This window comes from Canis lupus, chromosome 11, assembly GCF_003254725.2.
Source record: "Canis lupus dingo isolate Sandy chromosome 11, ASM325472v2, whole genome shotgun sequence".
Taxonomy (NCBI): Eukaryota; Metazoa; Chordata; class Mammalia; order Carnivora; family Canidae; genus Canis; species Canis lupus.
Genome location: NC_064253.1, coordinates 8937309 through 8959958, shown reverse-complemented (window position 1 = coordinate 8959958; position 22650 = coordinate 8937309). Strand labels below are relative to the sequence as shown.

At 37.2% G+C, this 22650-nt stretch overlaps 1 protein-coding gene and 1 long non-coding RNA gene across 5 annotated transcripts in view; one reads left to right on the top strand and one right to left on the bottom strand.

Annotated features, from left to right (window-relative positions):
• Positions 1-22650, top strand: part of LOC112659675 (uncharacterized) — a 117940-nt gene that overhangs the window by 46398 nt on the left and 48892 nt on the right. The window lies entirely within an intron of this gene.
• HSD17B4 (hydroxysteroid 17-beta dehydrogenase 4) overlaps positions 1-22650 on the bottom strand; it is a 93435-nt gene that overhangs the window by 51690 nt on the left and 19095 nt on the right. For all 4 annotated transcript variants that reach the window (XM_025446743.3, XM_035697076.2, XM_035697078.2 and 1 more), the window contains exons 8-11: positions 21348-21535; positions 6088-6179; positions 3041-3065; positions 1299-1427 (exon numbers count right to left, since the gene is read on the bottom strand). In XM_025446743.3, coding sequence (XP_025302528.1) covers positions 1299-1427; positions 3041-3065; positions 6088-6179; positions 21348-21535 — 434 coding nt within the window. The remainder of the gene's footprint in view (positions 1-1298; positions 1428-3040; positions 3066-6087; positions 6180-21347; positions 21536-22650) is intronic.

The window sequence follows — 22650 nt, the reverse complement described above, 5'->3', positions numbered from 1 at the left end:
ACTCGGCTCAGACACTGTACAAGGTGGGCCGCTCACTACGTTTGTCTGGGACTTAGTCTGTCATCCGTAAGATGAGAATAGTTGTACAGAAAATGTGAGATTTTTCTCCTAACTGTACTTCAGATACTTAGAAGTATTTTTTTTTCATTTATAATTATGTGATTCATTTAGTTAGCTTTTTCTTGATAATACTTGTAAGGCAATGAAGTGAAACTTTGACATCAGAGCAAAGTTTTTAATATATTTCTTCCTTTTTCCTTTCATCCATTTTCATCGATGGGTAACTGTTAATTCACAGGCTAAATTTATCACAAACATCAAAATATGGATATAGCCAATGCTACCTACCATCAATGACCTAACAATCATGATACCATCTAATTGAGAAAAAAGACAATGAAAATTTCAGTGAGTGTACCAGCAGGTAGGAAAATGTCATTAAGGAGGGAAAAAACCCAGATTAGTCAGTTTTTAAGATATATATTCTCCTACCAAAACACTGAATACAAAATTACTAAAAGGAAAAAAAGATTTGTCTGTAAAATAACCCTGAATCACACTTTCCCAGATAAGTCCTTTAAATTTCACATATGATATGCATATGTGAGTTACACTAGAAAAACTAATGTGAGGGATCCCTGGGTGGCGCAGCGGTTTGGCGCCTGCCTTTGGCCCAGGGCGCGATCCTGGAGACCCGGGATCGAATCCCACGTCGGGCTCCCGGTGCATGGAGCCTGCTTCTCCCTCTGCCTGTGTCTCTGCGCCTCTCTCTCTCTCTGTGACTATCATAAATAAATAAAAAATTAAAAGAAAAACTAATGTGATTTTTACTGGTTGTCTATTTCTGTGGCAGATCATAAACGACTCAATACCTCAAGGTAACAAGCATTTACCGACTCCTTTCTGAGTTCAGTACCAAGCTAGCACCAAATACAAAAGCAGCACAACCAAGACACAGTCTCTGCCTCCAAAGGAAGCAGTGAAGAATCACATACTTCTGAAACAAAAGCAGCTTTGATGAGATTGCCAAGTAGTCAGAGTTGAGCTGAGAGAGATCAGTATAACCTGAAATATCTGAGCGTGGATCCCCCACCTGGACGTCCACCAAAAACGTAGAATTACCAAAAAAAATGGAAAAACTGAAGGCGGCTCGACATACATATCTTAAATTTGAAGAGTTCTAACAGCTACCAGAGCAGAAAATGGGCTCTAGTTAAAACAAGATAATTCTGTAAGAGAGGAGTATGTTCTGCTATCTCTGGTTCCCCAGCCAGGAGTGAATGGACTCAGGACTCTACCTTGAATACTCTGCGGCTTGGTGGCATTGTCAAAGTCACAGATCTTCTTCCAGTTGGCCTTCACTGCCTCTGGAGTCACTGGCTGATTCTTCTGCCTCACAATGGCCCCAAGGGTCCGCTCCCAGCGTACTGGTCACAGAAACAAAACAAAGAAAAGGAGTACAGATTTTTAAGAGAAACACAGAAAGTCAAATTCATCTGCGCCCCTTGAATTTTTTTAACCTTAAGAGAAAGGGAACTTGGGGCAAAAAACAGATCCTCACAGCAAAAGGGTTTTGCTACAAGCCTTTAAATGGGTTTTTCTTCAAATAACAAACCCATTGGAATAATGTGAATTAAAATATATATATATTTAAAGCTGAAGGGAAAAACTTCTCCTCTGACTACCCCAGACAGTACCAAAGGTAGAATGTAACACTGAATCATAAAAATTTAAACTCTATATAATCACACAAAAAGACAGACTTGACGACCACAGATCACGTGAGTAATATACTTCAAGGTAACAGAATAGAACTTTGTTAAACAGCAAAGTGAGGACAGGTGATGATAACAGGTCAAAGGCTCCAGATACTCAAATTAATATATCACATGGCCCCAAATAATTCCCCTTCCCCTCCCTTTGCTCTTGGCTCCTTTTCCACAGGAAGCCAACTAGACTAGGGCATATGCACCAAAATCGTTACTGTTGTGTAAGTTCTCTGAGGAGAAACTTTTAATACTGTTTTCTTTTCAAAAAGCCCAAGGAATACAATAACCACTAGTAACCTTGTTTAATTAAACATAATGGGCAGACTTTGACAATATTAAATTGAAGATCCACTTCAAGGAATGACAGGAAAGCCTGCTCCTAGAGCTTTCCTATCGACAGAGTCCCAGAAAAAGTTTTCATTCCAACAACTGATTTTCTTTCTTAAATGGATATCCTAAGACACTTCTATTGAGTAATGCTTGAGTAGTGTACATTACTTTAATGACCAAAGAGAACAGTCATTTATGATCAAAATATTGATACCTTATGTTACAACAATATTCTCCAATAATGACAACCTTTTAAACAACTCAAGTAGTTTCGATACCAACACCCAACTGAAAACTTAATTTAGGATACTGGAATTTTCACAATTTTTTTTTTAATGTCATGAAGCAATTATTCAATTTGAAGCACAAAAGATTTGACAGATGGAGAGAGGATTGAAGCCACATGAGTTTCCTACTGGACAAAAGGGGAATAATTTCCAGACATCAGTTGCAATTTCTGTCTCAGCAAGTTGTCCACTGTGATTCCTCACTGCCACCTCCTGATGTCTCATGGCCCCAAGGAAGAAAAGAATCAAATGAGAGAAATGGAAAACCCTGCCTCTGTGTCATCTGACACAGAGTTCTTCCCATCTTCTCCAAAGAGCCCTCTCTCCCACTCAATTTCTCTGCAGAATGTGCAAAGCCAGAGATAGGGAGGCCAAACATCAACACTAAAACATAAGTGGAGAATAAGGGCTGCCAACAGGAAAAAGAAAAAAAAACAAAAACAAAACTCAGTGGTTTCTTGAAAATACCAAAAGCCTGCAGGACAGCTTCCCTGTTTTAGAATACCTGTCAGTATAACCATGTTTGAGTGTGACCATGCATGCAGAGGCTCCAATGGTAAAGCTTTGGGCAAGATCTTTACACAGCTGATTGGATGTGTGAGGTTAAAAAAACAGAAACAAGGTATGGCAAACCGAAAACTGAGAGAGACTTACGTTTTCCAATCCATCCTCCTCCAACCTACCAAAAAAGAGGGATAACAGTTACATCAACTAAAGTGAATCAGGAAAAGAATATTTTAAATTAGAAGAGCAGGCGTCTACCTTACTAAAAGTATCCAAAGGCTAGATCATAATGGATGAAAATAATACAGCTCTACAAGAGTCCACGGGCCTCCAGAACTTTGTGCTATTCGTTTTATCAGAGTGGAAATACAAAGCAGCACAAGGTAGTAGAAATGCATATGGTAAAGAAGCATGACTGACATCAAAAACTAAGGCTTCAAACTAATTCTTCTACTTATTAGTTGTGTGACCCTCATCAAATTATCTGAATTCCCTAAATCCAAGGCTCCTCTCATGTAAAATAATGATACTATTTTTCATGAGATAACCATAAAGGTTAAACAATATAAAAGTAAAATTGCCCAGCACAACACAGGCGTGAAATCACATCCCTCTAGAAAGACCTAGTGAATGGGCATCTGGGTGGCTTAGTCGGTTAAGTGTCAGCCTTCAGCTCATGTCATGATCCCAAGGTCCTGGGATCAAGCCCCATGTTGGACAACCTGCTCGGTGGGGAGCCAGCTTTTCCCTCTCTCTGCTCACTCACTCTCTCACTCTCTCTCTCAAATAAATAAAATCTTAAAAAAAAAGAAAGACCTAGCGAATGAAAAAATAAAAAGGAAAGAAAACTAAAAGTAGGATTTGACTTAATGAATTACATATGGTCATTTTAATATAACATTTTTATGGAGAGAAGGCAAATGGCCAAATATATTAACTGCTACAAAGAAAGATCCAGTTTTTCCTAGAGGTCATGCATGGGAATCCCAGAAGAAAATGTCTAATATATATATATTATATATATAGTTGCCAATCTTCCAGCACAACTACAGCATGCTGGAATTTACCATCAGAATTTCACATGAATAGGACAAAACTGTGTTCTCAGCACACAGAACACATCTTAGTGGCTCTAGGTCAAGGGTCTGGATATTTATCACCCTTTGGCTTGATATTAATATGCCTACAACATTTACAATAGACCTATCAGTCCTGATGCTGTCAGAGTAGATACAACAGCAGTGTTTTTGGTAATAAAGAGAGAGATCACATTTTACTCTATTTTGGGAGTAAAGCAACAAGCTGTAAGCTCCTCACAGGCATTAAACACAGGAGCTCCAGCTGAGCCAAAGCATCTCTACACCTAGATTACACTCTAGACAGCACTCTAGATAGCACTCAGAACTCTGCAAACAAAGAGGCAAAATTCATTTTCAAGATTTCAGTCAAGATATTATAGGTGTTTAATATATTTTCTGAATCATGCACACAAAATGCCCCTCACTAAAAATGTTCATGACGTAAGAAAAGGAAAACATATACATCTACAAGGTCATCTACAAAATGACCTTGTTGTCTCCAGAAGTCTGGCTGTGTGCATAAAACGCACATCTAAAAAAAAAAAAAAAAAAAAACACTATTTAAGATGCGCATCTAATAAAAGCCTGGAAGGATACAGAAAAATACAAATAGTAGTTATCTCTAGATACGGGTAATGTTGATGATTTTTATTTTCTTCTCTACACTTTGCTATGTATTTAGTTTACTACAAAGGCATGTATGATTTTTGTCCACAGAATTAATAACAAACATAATTGTAAAACCTAAAAAGTTTTAAAAATTCCTTAATGATGTAAAAGATAGGGAGACCAAATTCTGAGATCTAGACAGCTTGATATTATTAAATTTGCAAAGTTCTTATAAGGTACTTTCCACCTCTAATATTCCACAATTCACATTTAGTGCTGTGATTAAGAAAGTGGAGGCACACATCTCTACTTAGACATGTGCAGACTGTTTTTTATTTTAACAGCTTTTTATTCAAATGCATCAGGTTAATACAGCAGTCACTTCAAACTAAGCCAGGTTATTTTGATACCAAAAAATATTTTTGGCTTTCACAGTATTCTTCGTCAACAGGTTAATTATTACCACAGAGAATCAAAGGTTGGGGGGCAGAGATCTAAAATATAACAGTTCTAGAAAAAAAAAGAGAGAGATCACACCCAAATGAGGAATCAAAGATGTATACATTGGCATAAAGAGATTTAAAAGGACTTTGTGCTGTGAAAAGTGGATCTCTTTGGATGTGTGCTTTTTATTTTTACAACAAACATTTAAAGCTCTGCAACAAGGAAAAATAGAAACATTTGTTTCTAAAGTTAAAGTAAATAATAGTTATGTCTGGATCTATCACACCGAGACTAAATTTCTGCAACAGTGACATAACAGTTCCAATTGAAAAGTGACTGTTACATACTAGATCCCATGCCAAGATTTTAAAAAGCTGACTGAGGGCACCTGGGTGGCTCAGTCAGCTAAGTGTCTGACTCTTGGTTTCAGCTCAGGTCATGATCTCTGGGTGATGGGATCGAACCCTGTGCCAGGTCCCACGCTCAGCATGGAGTCTGCTTTAGATTCTCTCCTCTCTCTCCCTGTCCCTCCTCTCGTTTGAGTTCTCTCTCTCTCTCTCAGATGAATAAATAAATCTTTTTTAAAAATGAAAATATGATTTCTAGTTGTCACCACAAAAGCTGAAGAAAACTGATGTTCAGAAACATTAATTTGTATGATATTCCAGCAAGCCAGCAATTATCAAAACAAAAATCCAAAACCCAATCTTGCTGACTCTAAACCCTAAGTTCCATCCTTTTACTTTCACATTCAGGTTCCCAAACCAAATAAAACTTTCTCCATTTGACTAAACACATCAAACCAGTCACATTTTCATTTGGTAAGAATATTAAAAATGAAGAAGTAAGGAAAAACAGAATTTATGAAGTTGCTGTTACTTCTAAAAAGGGCATTTGTCAACATTTGCTCCTTAGTTAACCATGATATTAAAAATTACACAATTGATAGCAACTCATGCAGTTCTTTGCAAGTGTGAGCAACTGGAAAATATTAATGTTTAGACCATTGTTAATATATAATTACACAAATATTGCTTTGAGAGAAAGCAGGAAGGGGGAGATTACCTCAAACAAGCTACCATTTTCCTCACAGCTCTCGTGGCAAAGCCAAAGGACCAGGGGGGCCACGTAATCTGGCTTCAGAGCTTTCAAGAGATCTGAAATAAAGACCAAAGAAAGGTATAAATAAGAATGTACACATATTTCATCATTGATTTTGCTTTCTGAAAATTCCTTACTTACAAATTATAGGTAACTCAGGGACTTTTTAAATAAGTAAAAACAAAATTAGATCTATATAATTAATCTAACACTCAAAGCTTTTGGAATAACTATCACATCCCAATGGAGACATTCCAGAAGTTCCCTCAAGTTTCTAAATTTGAAGGCAACAGATATGCCTTTCCAAGAATGGTAACACACTATTCAGGGGAAGACAAGTTAGAGTTGCCCTGGCAATAACTGGCGAGCAAAACTCTTTCTAATATGAAGAACTGAAGTGCCATTCATTCCCAAAACTATTTTGCTGTTTACCAAAGGTAGCAAAGACAAATCCTCTCTAAAGAAAACACTACCATTTCATAATGCAGAATCAACATAGATTAAGATGAGACAAAAGGCTCATGATTAAAAATCACCAAGAATAAATGAAGGAAAACCACGAGTGAAAATCAAAAGAAACAAACAGATTTAAACTACAGTGAGACAGAGATATTGGCATTTAAAATATAACATATAAGAAAGCTAATGACACATTCAAAAAATAAAGAATATAATCACAATGCTAAGCAAACCACAAAGAAACTATCAAGAGTAAATAGGGAGAGCAGATCTGAAAGTGGGGGAAAGGAAGACCTACTGAAAGGAAAAAAAAATTTAAATATGTTACATAGTAATAAATCAGACACACATAAAGAGTGAATTAATGAAATATTCAAAACAATTTAAGAAACAAGAACAGAGAAATATTAAAGAGAAGGTAAGAGAAATTTAAGAGAAGTTAAGAAAAAAGAAAAGGGACAGAATTAGGTCTACCATACATCTAACTGACATATAGAAAGAAGAGAGCAGAAGAATAATGCCTCGAAAGATGAAGCCAAAATTTTTCTGGAACTTATAAAATTAAAAAATATAAACCATGAATCAACAGATCAAGAAATCAATGTAATAAGCTGAATATGCTAGACACATAAAAAGAAATGCATGCCCAGATATATCAATGAAAGAATAGAACACAGAAGAGGAAAACATGATCTTAAAAGCACCAGAGAGAAGAGTAAACCTCTATTAAAAAAACAATGATTCAACAACAAAGAATCAGAAGCAAGTGGAACAGATTCATCAAAAATGTTGGGAGAAAATAACAATCAGTCTAGAATTGTAGTCCCAGAAAAATGGTCTTTCAAGAAGGAAAATGAAATAAATACGTATATGATTAAAAAAAAAAGTGAGAGAATATATAAAAAACAGAGACTAAAGGAACTTCTAAAGGGCATATTCTAAGGAGGTGAAAAATAACCCAAAGGAGATGGTAAAAGATATAAAAAATGATAAACATATGTAAGTCTAAAAAATATTTTCCATATAAAATAATAACAAGGTAGGGGTGCCTGGGTGGCTCAATGGGTTAAGTGTCTGCCTTCAGCTCAGGCCATAATCTCAGGGTCCTGGGATGCAGCCCCACATCAGGATCCCTGCTCAGCGGGGAGTCTGCTTCTCCCTTTTCCTCTTGCCCCTTTCCTCACATGTGCCTGCTCTTTCTGTCTTTCTCAAATATATAAAGCCTTTAAGAATAATGACTATGATAATATCTAATTTAAGAGTTTAAAAAAGAAAACTACAATAACAGAAAGTAATAACACACGAGTCAGAAAGTGGATGACTAGGTTTAAAGTGTTCTTGAATCCTTACACCGTTCAAAATAGGAGTCAACACATCATTTAAGGTACCATCAAAAGAAAAGAAATAAGCATTCAGTAACCTGTTGGACATCAGCCTTAGCAATAACTTTATGGATATATCTCTTTAGGCAAGGGAAATAAATGCAAAAATAAACTACTAGAACTACACCAAAATAAAATGCTTTTGTACAACAAAGGAAACCATGAACAAAACAAAAAGGCAGTCTACTAAATCAGAGAAGATATTTGCAAATGACATATCCAATAAGGGGTTAATATCCAAAAATATATAAAGAACTTACACAACCCAACACACACACACACACACACACACATAAACCCAAATAATCAGATTAAAAATGGGCAGAGGACCTGAAGACATTTTTCCAAGGAAGACATACAGACAGACGCCCAATAGACACATAAAAAGATGCTCGACATCACTAATTATCAGGGAAATGCAAATCAAAACACAATGAGCTTTTACCTCAGGTCAGTCAGAAATGACTAGTATCAAAATGTCAAAAAATAACAAATAATGGGGAGGATGTGGAGAAAAAGAAATCCTCATGCACTGCTGATGGGAATGTAAACTGGTGCGGTCCCTGTGGAAAACAGTAAGGAGGTTTCTCAAAAAAAATTAAAAATAGAAATGCTATATGATCCAGTAATTCCACTACTGGGTATCTATCCAAAGGAAAAAAAAAAACAAACAAACCAGTAATTTAAAAAGATATATGTACCTCTATGTTTATTGCAGCTTTATTTACAATAGTCCAGATATGGAAACTACCCAAATGTCCATCAATAAATGAATGGTTAAAAAATAAAAAATAAAAAAAAATAAATGAATGGTTAAAGAATATGCAGTATATATCTACAATGGAATATTACTTAACCACAAAAAAGAATGAAGTCCTGCCATTTGTAACAACATCAAGAGACCCAGAATATAGTAAGCTAAGTGAAGTTAAGTCAGAGACAAATTACCGTATGATTTCATTCAGTGGAATCTAAAAACCCAACCAAATCACCAAAAACAAACAGAAACAAACTCATAAATATCAGAGGACAAACCAGTCATTGCCATAGGGGAGGACTACAGGGAGATAGGCAAAATAGTGAAGAGGATAAAGATACAAACCTCTAGTTATAAAATAAATAAGCCACGGAGAAGAAATGTAGACCACAGGGGGTATCGTCAATAATATATTATATCATGAGGATCAAAAACAAACCGAACTATAAAGTATTTACCCATGTATTTATTACTTTAAAAAAAAAAAGGATAAGGGAAAGAAAACCAAACATTTTCTTTAAGTGTTACCCCTTGGGGGAGTCAAAGGACGTCGGATGAACAGGTAACAAAAGACAGATGCAAGTTATTTGTAATGCTCTAGTTTAAGGGTGACAGCTAGTCTTCAAGATGGACCCAGTGATCTCCACCTACTCTCATTCACCCCTTTTTTGTGGTCCCCTCCCACAGTGTACCACAGACCAGTGTACCACAATTGGTCTGTGTGACCAGTAGGATACAAGTGATAGTATCTCACTTATAAAAGTTAAGTTATGGAAGATATTGTATCTTCTGTTTTGGCAGCTGTTTCTCTTGTTTTCCAATTATTAGCTCTGGGGGAAGCCAGCTGCCATATTAAGAGCAGTCCTATGGAGGGGCCAGCAAGTTGAGAACTGAAGCCTCCAGAAAACAGCTAGGAAAGAAAGAAGGCATCTTATTAACAGTCATCCACATGCTTGGAAATGGATGCTCCAATCCAGCCAAGCTTTCATATTACTGAAGTCTCAGCAAACATCTTCATTAAAACCTCACTAGACACTAGAGACCCACAACTTCCCAGCTAAGTCATTCTAGATTCCTGACCCCAGAAACTATGTGAGATAATAATTGTTTATTGTCTTAATCCACGAAGTTTTTGAATAATTTATTATATAACAATAAATAACTAACACAACTTAGAAAGGTATTCATGGGTATTAACTTATGATTGTTTTATTTCATGTAAAAAACGTAAGCTATATACATTACTTTTGATTTATCAAACATATTTCAAAGGGGGGAAGTGAAATTGCAAATGTCTCCACACATTAACTAAAATTCAAACTCTATCAAATAATTATTATGATAACCTGTGAGTAGGTATTTAAGAGGAATCAAAGAAAAACTCTGGGGCAAAATAAATTTTCAGCTTTCCTAAACTATAAAAGAGTAATAAAAACAAAAATAATAGCAAAAATTTACTATCTGAAGGATCTTTTTAAAATGATCTACAACAACTTGGGGACGCGTGGATGGCAGCAGCTGGGCATCTGCCTTTGGCTCAGGGCGTGATCCTGGGATCCGGAATCAAGTCCAACATCAGGCTCCCGGCGAGGAGCCTGATTCTTCCTCTGCTTGTGTCTCTGCCTCTCCCTATGTCTCTCATGAGTAAATAAATAAACCTTTTAGGGATACCTGGGTGGCGCAGCGGTTTAGCGCCTGCCTTTGGCCCAGGGCGTGATCCTGGAGACCCGGGATCGAATCCCACGTCAGGCTCCCGGTGCATGGAGCCTGCTTCTCCCTCTGCCTATGTCTCTGCCTCTCTCTCTCTCTCTCTGTGTATGACTATCATAAATAAATTAAAAAATAATAATAAAATAAATAAATAAATAAATCTTTTAAAAAAAGAAAAATTATCTACAACTCTCTTACTTTACAGAAGACAAAACAGGTCCAGAAAGATTAAGTTAGATGTCTAAAGTAGATCTTATTTTCTAAACTTCTTTTACTAGAATATGGTGGCCATATAGAATATTACACTAATCATTTACCTGAGACTTCTACATTCTCCAAAAACAAAAAACAAATTTTGTTTTTCTTGAAAACTTAGTGCTTCCCAAAGTGTATAGCCAATGGCAAAAAAAAAAAAAAAAAAAAAGACTAAGACTTGCAGCAGATATCTAGCAAACGAATGATGAACACAAAATTCTAAATAGTGTTTATCTCTTGGGATGAAGCAGAGGGGTAGAAAAGAAGATACAAAGTTAGATTGTCAAGTTATCGGTAATGCTGCAATTCCAGGGTTGAGTAGCAAGTTCATGACTATTATATTTTTAAACTTTTCTTCTTCCAGTAATACTAGGAAGTGTTAAACAGTAACACTGTTTTGCATATATGCAGTATTCTACTTAAAAGGAAAAAAGATGAATTGTAACTGTCCTTCGTATAGTTTGATTTCTTGAAAAAGAGCTACCATGATATGAATAGGAAAATATAAAGAGTTTTTAAAATAAAGGACTTTTAAAAAATGGCCTTGTTGACAAGGAAAAGGGAAGAAAAAAAAACAAACTGACATCTCTGGTCCAGTTATTCTACATTAAAGCAAATTGATCAGGCACAGCTTCTTCTTTTTTTTTTTTTTTTTTTTAAGATTTTTTTTTAAATTTATTTGTTCATAGACACACAGAGAGAGAGGCAGAGACACAGATGGAGGGAGAAGCAGGCTCCATGCAGGGAGCCCGATATGGGACTCGATCCCGGGTCTCCAGGATCACACCCTAGGCTGTAGGCGGCGCCAAACCGCTGCGCCACCGGAGCCGCCCTCAGGCACAGCTTCTAACAAAGGATAGCAAATATATACTTGGTATCACAAATCCCAAGTTCTAAGATGAATGTTAACGCAGATGTGAAAAGTAAAGGTTACTACAAACAAGTATTTGTTCCATGAAAAACCTAATTTTAAAATAATTTCACTCATCAACTGTATTGAACCATTTCAGAGAAACAACTTTTAAAATATTATTAAGATTTTCCTTTTAGGAATGTAAAAAAACAGAAGTATTAAAAACCACATGGTTTTCCACTAGTCAAATATTCTGTGTATTATATAACCAAGTATAAGATTAGGATCTCAATCATACACTTAAATTTTATATTCTGAAAGAACAAAGTTGGAAGGCTCACAGTACCTGGCTTCAAGACTCACTATATAACTATAGTAATCAAAGCCACTGGTAAAAGGACAGGCACAGAGATCAATGGAACAGAACACATTATTCAGAAACAGACCCACACCTAGCAGTCAATTGATTTTTTCACAAATGGGCAAAGGCAACCCAAAGTAAGAATGAGTACTAGTCTATAGGGCAAATGAACTAGTTTCTTCAACAAATAAACTGCTTTTTTTAAAAGAACAAACTATTGTATTAAATAAAACAAGAGCTATGTGGACTTTATTTGGATCTATGTGGAATTAGCCAACTCAAAAAAGGTATCTTTTATCTAATTAGTTATAATATTAATTTGGTATTAGGTGATATTAAAGAATTACTTTGCTTGATGTGATGATAGCATGGTGGTTATAATGTCCACACCCGCCTGAGATACGTTTCCAATAATGTATTAGGTAGAATATGAAGTCTACGATATACTTTGAAACATTACAGAATGTCAGGATCCCTGGGTGGCACAGCGGTTTGGCGCCTGCCTTTGGCCCGGGGCGCGATCCTGGAGACCCAGGATCGAATCCCACGTCTGGCTCCCGGTGCATGGAGCCTGCTTCTCCCTCTGCCTGTGTCTCTGCGCCTCTCTCTCTCTCTCTCTGTGACTATCATAAATAAATAAATAAAAATTAAAAAAAAAAAAAGAAAGAAACATTACAGAATGAAAAGGAAGACAGCAACCAAAAAAAAAAAAAAATCATTCTGAAATATACCCAGAGCATTCTACTTTCCTTAACAAAGAGCTGCCCTCACAGTAGACCACCAGAGCCTTATGTGACCTGGGGAAAGGGCAATTATACAACTGGAACCTCTGTAGCCTTCCTGCCTCAACTGAGGGGAAAGGGAAGAAATAGCTAAGAAAATCTTCTGAAAGCCACAACCCAGGACTCTAACTCACTAAACAAAATGGAGATTTCATCATAAGATTACACACCATTTTCCCTCCCTGTAACTTACAGCCACGTCAACAAGGCTACAGTACAGTAACAATGGATTATAACTGAGGGCTCCCAGGATATACCCTCCAGTTAACAAGGACTTTTTAGGGAGACCCAAAAGCAACAGAGGACACAGAAACAAGGCTACAGAGGGAAAAAAGCCTCTAACACAGTTAGCTACAGCAGACAATAACCACAGCCTAACTCCTCACAAGATAAACTTAAAACTTCATACTAAAGGCCTGTTTACTGTGCCCTCTATTACCCCAATACATCATGTTCAGCTTTCAACAAAAATTTCAAGGCATGCTAATAGGCAAGAAAAGCACAGGTGGAAGAGACAAGCCAAGCATCAGAACCAGACTCAAATGTAATAGAGATTTTGGAATTAGAAGAATGGGAATTTGAAATATAAATCATATGCTAAGGGCTGTAATGGAAAAAGTCAGTAACATGCAGTAACAGATAGCCACTGTATGTAAAAGATGGGAACTCTAAGAAAAACTCAAAAGTAAATGCTACAAAATAAAACAGTGTAATAGAAATGAAAAGTCTATGAGCTTAAATGTATGTCAATAGAAACTTCCCAAACTAAAATGCAAAAATAAGTTACTTATGCATGCATTTATGCATTTACGCATTTATGTATTTATATATTTAAGAGACAAAGTATGCACTCAAGCCATGGAGGAGGAGTGGAGGGAGAGAGTGAGAAAGAATTTTAAGCAGAATCCATGCCCAGCACAGAACCCAATGTGAGGCTCGATCTAAGAATCCTGAGATCATTACCTGAGCTGGAATCAAGAGATAGATACTTACCTAAATGAGCCAAAAATAATTTTGAAAGGGGAACAGATATCCAAGAACTGTGGGATAATTACAAAAGATATAACATGCACATAAAGGGAATACAAGGAGAATAAAGAGAGAAACAGAAAAAATATTTGAAGTAGTAATGGCTGAATGTTTTCCAAAATTAGTGAAATACACCAAACTACAAATCCAAAAGTTCACAGACAATCTAGCAGTTTACTGCCAAAAATCACCACCTAAGTATACTATATTCCAACTTCAGAAAAACAAGTGTACGAAAATCTTGGGAGAGGAAAAAAATGCCTTGCCTATAAGTAAAGGGAGAGAATTATGTCAGACTTCTCTTCAGAAACCATGTAAGAAGCAAGACTCCGGAGGGCAGACTGAAATATTTACATATTGAAAGAAACAAACTACCAATCCAGGATCCTGTGTCAGTGAAATCATTCTCCAAAAAGGGAAAGAGATTAAGGGAAGAAAAAGATAAAATATAGGCTGGGAAAAAAAAATTTACAAAACACATATCTGATAAGGAACTTATTTCCAAGATACGCAAAGAATGCTAAAAACTCAACAGTAAGGGATCCCTGGGTGGCACAGTGGTTTGGCGCCTGCCTTTGGCCCAGGGCGCGATCCTGGAGACCCGGGATCGAATCCCACGTCGGGCTCCCGGTGCATGGAGCCTGCTTCTCCCTCTGCCTGTGTCTCTGCCTCTCTCTCCCTCTCTCTGTGTGACTATCATAAATAAATAAAAATTAAAAAAAAAAAAAACTCAACAGTAAGACAAAACACTCAATTTAAAAATGAGTGAAAGATGTGAACAGACACATCACCAGAGAAGATAGATAAATTGCAAAGAAGCATAGGAAAAATGCACAACATTATGTCATTAGGGAACTGCAAATTAAAACATGAGACACTACTACAGACCTTCAGAAAGACTACTACTACACACCTTTAAAAGACTTATAGCAAGAAATGCCTGCAAAGATGTGGAGCAATAAGAACACTCCCTCATTACTAGTGGGAATGCAACATGATATAGCCCTTTTTGGAAGACAGTCTGGAAATTTCTTACAAAGCTAAGTAGTCCTAGCCTTAATATACAAATCCAGCAACCATGCCCCTTGGTATTTAATCCAATACCAGTTGAAAATTTAGGTTCACACAAAAACCTGCACTTGAATGTTTATAGCCACTTTATTCATAATTGCCAAAAGCTGGAAACAACTACAATGTTTCTCATTCAGTGAATAAATAAATTGTGGTCCCTCCATACCAGGGAATATTATACAATGATAAAAAGAAATGAACCTCAGCCCTGGCTGACATTCAGGAAGAAGAGGAGAGGATGAAGAGGTGAAACATGGTCAGCTGCAAGTCCAAGATGGCAGCAGTGGAGGAGTAGGAGACCTTAGTTTCATCTGGTCTCAGGAATTCAGCTAGATAGCTATTAAAGCATTCTTAACACCTGTGAACTCAACCATAGAACTAAGAAAATAATAGCTGCAAGTCTACAATAGAAAAGCGACCATCTTCTGCAAGATAGGTACAGAGAAGTGAATCCGAGGAAAACTACAGTAAGATAGACTTGGCGGGGGAGGGAGCCCCTGGAAGCCGGCTACTGTAAAGTGACATAGCAGTGGAGCACAAAATGAGAACTTTTCGAAGTGTGCTCCAGTGAGGGATGTTCCTGCCTGAAAGGTGCTCAGGCAGCAAAAGTGGGGTGGAATCCTCAGTGGGACAGTATGGTCTCAGGATCCCCGGGGTCACAGGAAGACTAGGGGTGCCTGAGGATGGCAGAGTTCCCAGGCATCGGATCACGGAAGCCAGCTGTAGTCAACAAACCCAGGAGGGGGCTCTCAGCTCAGGGTTGCCATAATCCAGGAACCAGGGCACAGTTGGCATGACCACTCTCCAAGCAGAGGCCCAGCAAGCAGCAGAACTGGTGAGAACCCCCTTCCTCTCCCAGGAGAAGTGGCATTCGTGCAAACCAAAGAGGTCTGCAGGATCTGGGGACTCGATAGGAGGTTATGTCCTGAGATAGAAGTGTTCTCTGGCTGGGGGAGCACAGAGTGTGGATGGAGATAAGGGAGACAGTAGTGACGGACTGCTTTTCCCTGAGGGCGCAGAGAAGTGGGGATCCGAGTTTTGAGCTCCAGGGCTGGAGATTGGGAGCCCACCACTTTCACTCTCATCCTCTAAACAGGCATGGGAAGCCTTCAGGGAACAAAAGAAACCTAAAGCAATCCAGAGCAGATTACTTAGGATGGCCACCTTGGCAAGGTACAATTCCCCCGGGGGGCAAAGACACTTGAGAATCCAGGCAACAGGTCCCTCTGCCAGAAAATCAGCAAGGACATCCAGCCAAGACCAAGTTTACCAATAGTAGAGAACTACAGAACTCCAGCACTAGGGGAAATAGTATATAGAATTCAATGGTTTGGGGGTTTTTTTGTTGTTGTTTTTTTTTTTTTTTGATTCTTCAGTCTTTCCATTTTAATTTTTTTCTTTCCTTTTTTACAAATTTATTTTATTGGCTCTTTTTGTTAATATTTAATTTTCATTTTTAGTTCTTCTATCCTTTCATTGTATTTACCTTTTTTTTTTTTTTTTTTTACATATAGAAGTTTTCTTTTTGTTACAATTTTGGGATCTAGTTTTCTAATAAATGAACCAAAATACACACAGAACCCAATGTATTGCTCTATTCTGTTCACCTGTCTAATCGATTTTCTTCTTTTTTTTTTTTTTTTTTTTTTTAATCTTCTCTTTTTTTAATATTTTTTTCTTTCCTTTTTTTTCGGTTTTGGGTCTCTTCTGATTTGTTTATAGTATATATTTCTCTGGGGTTGTTGTTCCCATTTTAGTATTTTGTTCTCTCATTCATCTATTCTTCTCTGGATGGAATGACAAGATGAAAAAATACACTTTAAAAAAGAGAACAAGAGGCAGCAGTGACTGTCAAGGACCTAATCAGTATGGACATAAATAAGATGTTGTAATTAAAATTCAGAATGACAATTATAAAGATACTAGCAGGGCTTGAAAAAAGCACAGAAGAGACTAGAGAATCCCTTTCTGGAAAAATAAAAAAAACTAATGTCTAATCAAGTCGAAATCAAAAAGGCTATTAATAAGATGTAATAAAAAACGGAGGCTCTAACTTCTAGGAGAAATGACACAGAAGAGAGAATTCGTGACCTAGAAGACAAAATGATGGAGAATAAAGAACCTGAGAAAAAGACAGATAAACAACGATTGGATCATGAGGGGAAAATTTGAGAGATAAGTGATACCATAACACAAAACAATATTAGAATAACTGGGATCCCAGAGAAAGAGAAAAGGGGGGGCAGAATATATATTGAGGGAATTATATCAGAGACCTTCCCTAATCTGAGGAAGCAAACAGGCATCCAAGTCCAGGAGGCACAGAGGACCCCCCTGGAAATCTGTAAAAATAGATCAACACGCCAACATGCAACAGTGAAACTTGCAAACCTCAGAGACAAAGAGAAAAATCCTGAGAGCAGCTCATGACAAGAGATCCACAACCCAAGAAGGTTGAAACATCAGAGAGGCAGCAGACCTATCCAAAGAGACCTGGCAGGGCAGGAAGGACTGGCATGATATATTCAGGGTGCTAAATGAGAAAAACATGCAGCCAAGAATACTTTATACAGCTAGGACCTCATTCAAAATAGAAGGAGAGATAAAAAGCTTCCAGGACAAACAGAAACTAAAAGTATTTGTGATCACCAAACTAGCTCTACAAGAAATATTATACAGGATCCTTCAAGCAAAGAGAGAGTCCAAAAGTAACACAGATCAGAAAGGAACAGAGACAATATACAGAAATAGGGCTGTACAAGTAATAAATGGCACTAAATTCCTAACTTTCAATAGTTACTCTGAATGTAAATGGGCTAAATATCCCAATCAAAAGACACAGAGTATCAGAATGGATAAAAAAGCAAGAATCATCTATATGCAGTGGGCAAGAAATTCATTTTAGACACAAAGACACATCCAGTTTTAAAGGGGTTGAGCAGCCCGAGTGGCTCAGCAGTTTAGCACCGCCTTCAGTCCAGGGTGTTACCCTGGAGTCCCGAGATCGGGTCCCATGTTGGGCTCCGTGTGTGATGCCTGCTTCTTCTCCCTCTGCCTGTGTCTGTGCCTGCCTCTCTCTCTCTCTCTCTCTATCTCATGAATAAATAAATAAAATCTTAAAAAAAAAAATCAACTGAGGGGTAGAAAACCATTTATCATGCTAATGGACATCAAAAGACAGCTCAGGTGGCAACCCATATATTAGACAAATTAAATTTTAAACCAAAGATTGTAGTAAGAGATGAGGAAGGATACTATATCATAATTAAAGGGTCCATCCACAAGAAGATCTAACAATTATACAAATATCTATACCCCTAACTTGGAAGCAGCCAATTATATAAACAAAGTAATAACAAAATTAAAGAAACACATACATCCATAATACAATAATAGTAGAGGGCTTTAATACCCCACTCACTGCAATGGACAGATCATATAAGCAGATCAACAAGGAAACAAGGGCTTTGAATGACACACTGGACCAGATGGACTTCACAGATAACATTCAGAGCATTCCATACTAAACCAACAGAATACACATTCTTCTCAAGTGCACATGAAACATTCTCCGGAATAGATCACATACTGGGTCACAAACCAGGTCTCAACAGTACCAAAAAACTGGTATCATTCCCTGCATATTTTCAGACCACAATGCTTTGAAACTGAAACTCAATCACAAGAGGTAATTTGAAAAGAACTCAAATACATGCAGGCTAAAGAGCATCCTACTATCCTACTTAAGAGTCAAGGAAATTAAAGAATTTCAAATTCATGGAAATAAATGAAAATGAAAGCACAACTATTCAAAACCTCTGGGATGCAGCAAAGGCAGTCCTAAGAGGGAAGTATATAAACCTTTCTCAAGAAATGAGAAAGGTTAAAAAAAAAAAAAAAAAAAAAAGAAATGAGAAAGGTCTCAAACAAGGTCTCCTTATACCTGAAGGAGCTGGAGAAAAAACAGCAAATAAAGCCTAAATCCAGCAGAAGAAAAGAAATAATAAAGAATAGAGCAGAAATCAAAGAAATAGACCCAAAAAAAACCAGTAGAACAGATTAACAAAACTAAGGACTGGTTCTTTGAAAGAATTAATAAGGGGATCCTGGGTGGCTTAGGGTTTAGCGCCTGCCTTTGGCCCAGGGCATGATCCTGGAGCCCTGGGATCGAGTCCTGCAACAGGCTCCCTGCATGGAGCCTGCTTCTCCCTCTGCCTGTGTCTCTGCCTCTCTCCTCTCTCTTTCTCTGTGTCTCATAAAATCTTTAAAAAAAAAAAAAGAATTAATAAGATTGATAAACCCCTGGCCAGACTTATCAAAAAGAAAAAGAAAGGACCCAAGTAAATATAATCATGTATGAAAGAGGAAAGATCACAATCAATACAGAAGAAATACACACAATTTTAAGAGCATATTATGGGCAACTATATGCCAACAAATTAGGCAATCTGGAAAAAATGGATGCATTCCTAGAGACGTATAAACTACCAAAACTGAAACAGGAAGAAATAGAAAACTTGAACAGACCTATATAATCAGCACAGAAACTGAAGCAGTCATCAAAAATTTCCCAACAAAAAACAGTACAGGGCCAGATGGCTTCCCAGGGGAATTCTACCAAACATTTAAAGAAGAATTACTACCTATTCTGAAGTTACTTCAAAGAAATCGGAAATAGAAGGAAAATTTCCGAACCTGTTCTATGAGGCCAGCATTACCCTGATCCCAAAACCAGACAAAGACTCCACCAAAAAGGAGAATTACAGACCAATATGCCTGAATGAACATAGATGCCAAAATTCTCACCAAGATACTAGCCAGTAGGATCCAGCAATACATTAAAAGGATTATCACCATGACCGAGTGGCATTTATTACTAAGCTGCAAGAGTGGTTCAACATCTACAAATCATTCAATGTAAACACACTATTAATAAAAGAAAGGACAAGAACCATATTCAAACCTCTCAATAGATGCAAAAAAAAAAAAAGCATTTGACAAAATATAGCATCCTTTCTTAATTAAAACTCTTCACAGTGTAGGGATAGAGGGAACATACTTCAATATCATAAAAGCCATCTATGAAAAGCCCACAGCAAATATCATTCTCAATGGGGGAAAACCTGAGAACCTTTCCTCAGGGTAACACAGCAGGGATGTCCACTCTCACCACTGCTATTCAACATAGTGCTAGAAGTCCTAGCCTCAGCAATCAGACAACAAAAAGAAATAAAAGGCATCCGAACTGACAAAGAAGTCAAACTCGCACTATTTGTAGATGACATGATAATGTACATGGAAAACCCAAGACTCCACCTCAAAATTGCTAGAAGTCATACAGGAATTCAGCAGAATGGTAGGATACAAAATCAATACATGGAAGTCAGTTGCATTTCTATACACTAACAATGAGACTGAAGAAAGAGAAATTAAGGAGTCTATCCCATTTACAAATGCACCCAAAACCAGAAGATACCAAAGAGGTAAAGGATCAGAAAACTACAGAAAACTACAGAACTACAGAAAACTACAGAAACTCAGAAAACTACAGGACACTCATGAAAGAAATTGAAGAAGACACAAAGAAAGGGAAAAATGTTCCATGCTTCTTCCATGAATGGAAGAAGAAATATTGTTAAAATGTCTATGCTACCTAAAGGAGTCTATATATTCAATGCAATTCCTATCAAAATACCATCAACTTATTTCACAGAGGTGGAATAAATAATCCTAAAATTTGTATGGAACCGGAAAAGGCCCCGAATAGCCAGGGGAATGTTGAAAAAGAAAACCAATGCTGGCAGCATAATAATTCTGGATTTCAAGTACTATTACAATGCTGTAATCATCAAGACAGTACGATACTGGCACAAAAACAGACACATAGATCAATGGAACAGAATAGAGAACACAGAAATGGACCCTCAACTCCATGGCCAAATCCTCTTCAACAAAGCAGGAAAAACTAGCCAATGGAAAAATGTCTTTTCAACAAATAGTGTTGGAAAATTGTACAACCACATGCAGAAGAATGAAACTGGACCATTTCCTCATACCATACACAAAAATAGACTCAAAATGGACGAAGAACCTAAATGTGAGACAGGAATCCATCAAAATCCTAGAGGAGAACACAGGCAGCAACCTTTATGAACACAGCAACTTCTTACTAGACACATCTCCAAAGGTAAGGGAAACAAAGGGAAAAATGAACTACTGTGACTTCATCAGGATAGAAAGCTTTTACACAACAAAGGAAATAGTCAACAAAACCAAAGACAACCAACAGAATGGAAGAAGATATTTGCAAATGACATATCAGACAATGGGCTTGTATCCAAAAATCTATAAAGAACTTACCAAATTCAACACCCAAAAAAAAACAATCTAATCCAGAAATGGGCAGAAGAAATAAACACACATTTTTCCAAAGACAACATACAGATGGCCAACAGACACATGAAAAAATGCTCAATATCACTCGCCATCAGAAAATGAAATACTTTTACAGAGCTCATTCTGCAGATTTGTGGCTCAGAGCATTTAAAAAATCTAAGCTACTTACCTTCAGCCATAACGGTTTGGGTCATCCGTGATCCAGCAGTAGGAGCAATGGTGTTACAATGAATGTTGCTTGTCTTGCCTTCAATTGCAAGGGTATTTGAAAAGCCCAGAAGACCCAGCTTTGCAGCACTGTAACTGGCCTGGCCAAAGTTTCCATATATTCCTGAAGCTGATGAAGTCATAACAATCCTAAAAGGAAAATCAATCTCTCAAAATCTCTCTTCCATGTTTTGATAACACTGCAACTCTAAGCCTTTTATTCTTTTCCCATAATATTACATCCGTCAAAAGCAATGACTGTTATACTGTCATTAGGTTCCTACAGTCATCACTTACACATGCAAAATAATAATAAAAATAATTCTCAAAATTCAGCTACAAGAGACACCTGGGTGGCTTGGTGGTTGGGCGTCTGCCTTCAGCCCAGGGCATGATCCTGGAGACCTGGAATTGAGTCCCGCATTGGGCTCCCTGCATGGAGCCTGCTTCTCTCTGCTTATGTCTCTGTCTCTCTCTCTGTGTCTCTCATGAAAAAATAGAATCTTTAAAAAAAAAAAAAATTCAGCTACAAGATTTAACTATTTTAAAAAGAATCCCTGATTGGGATCAAATAAATTCAAATACAGGAATGTATGTTCATTATCTACAGAAAACAATAAATATTTATAAACATGAAATAAAGTGGCAACAAGTTAAAATTATCGTAAGAAACAGAAAAATTAGTTCTAATTCTTTAGTTCTCATTACTTTGCCCCTCTCTTTCTGGATAATATTAAATCCCTCATATTCAAACAATGCCATCTCCAAAATGTGACCCATCTCACCCTACTGAGTAGACCAAGTAAAACAATTCATATCATTTATTTTCAGTAACTTTGAGAGGAGAAACTAGAACTCTCCAATAGGAACAGGTATCACAAACAACTCAGTGGTAGTAGATGTGTGTGAACCCAAGGTTAACAGGAAGGACCCTGACAGAGTCCATGGAGCCCCCTCCTGGCCCTGCCCCATTCCAAGTCACTCACACAGACACAGCCACAGTCCTACAGCTCCCAAACAGTTTATAAAGACCAACTCATGTTGGACAGTACTAGCAAGCTGGACAGTGTTCATCTCTCCTCAGCTGGTCAGTGGATACAGAATGATACTTCAATTACAGAATAAAAGTACAGCTGAATCCTCAAAGTTTCTACTGCTAAAATATCAGAGAACTCCAGGAAATCCATTCATAATGAAAAGTAGGAGGTAAAAAGAAATATAAATATATTTATATTATATTATATCATATTATATAAATTATTATA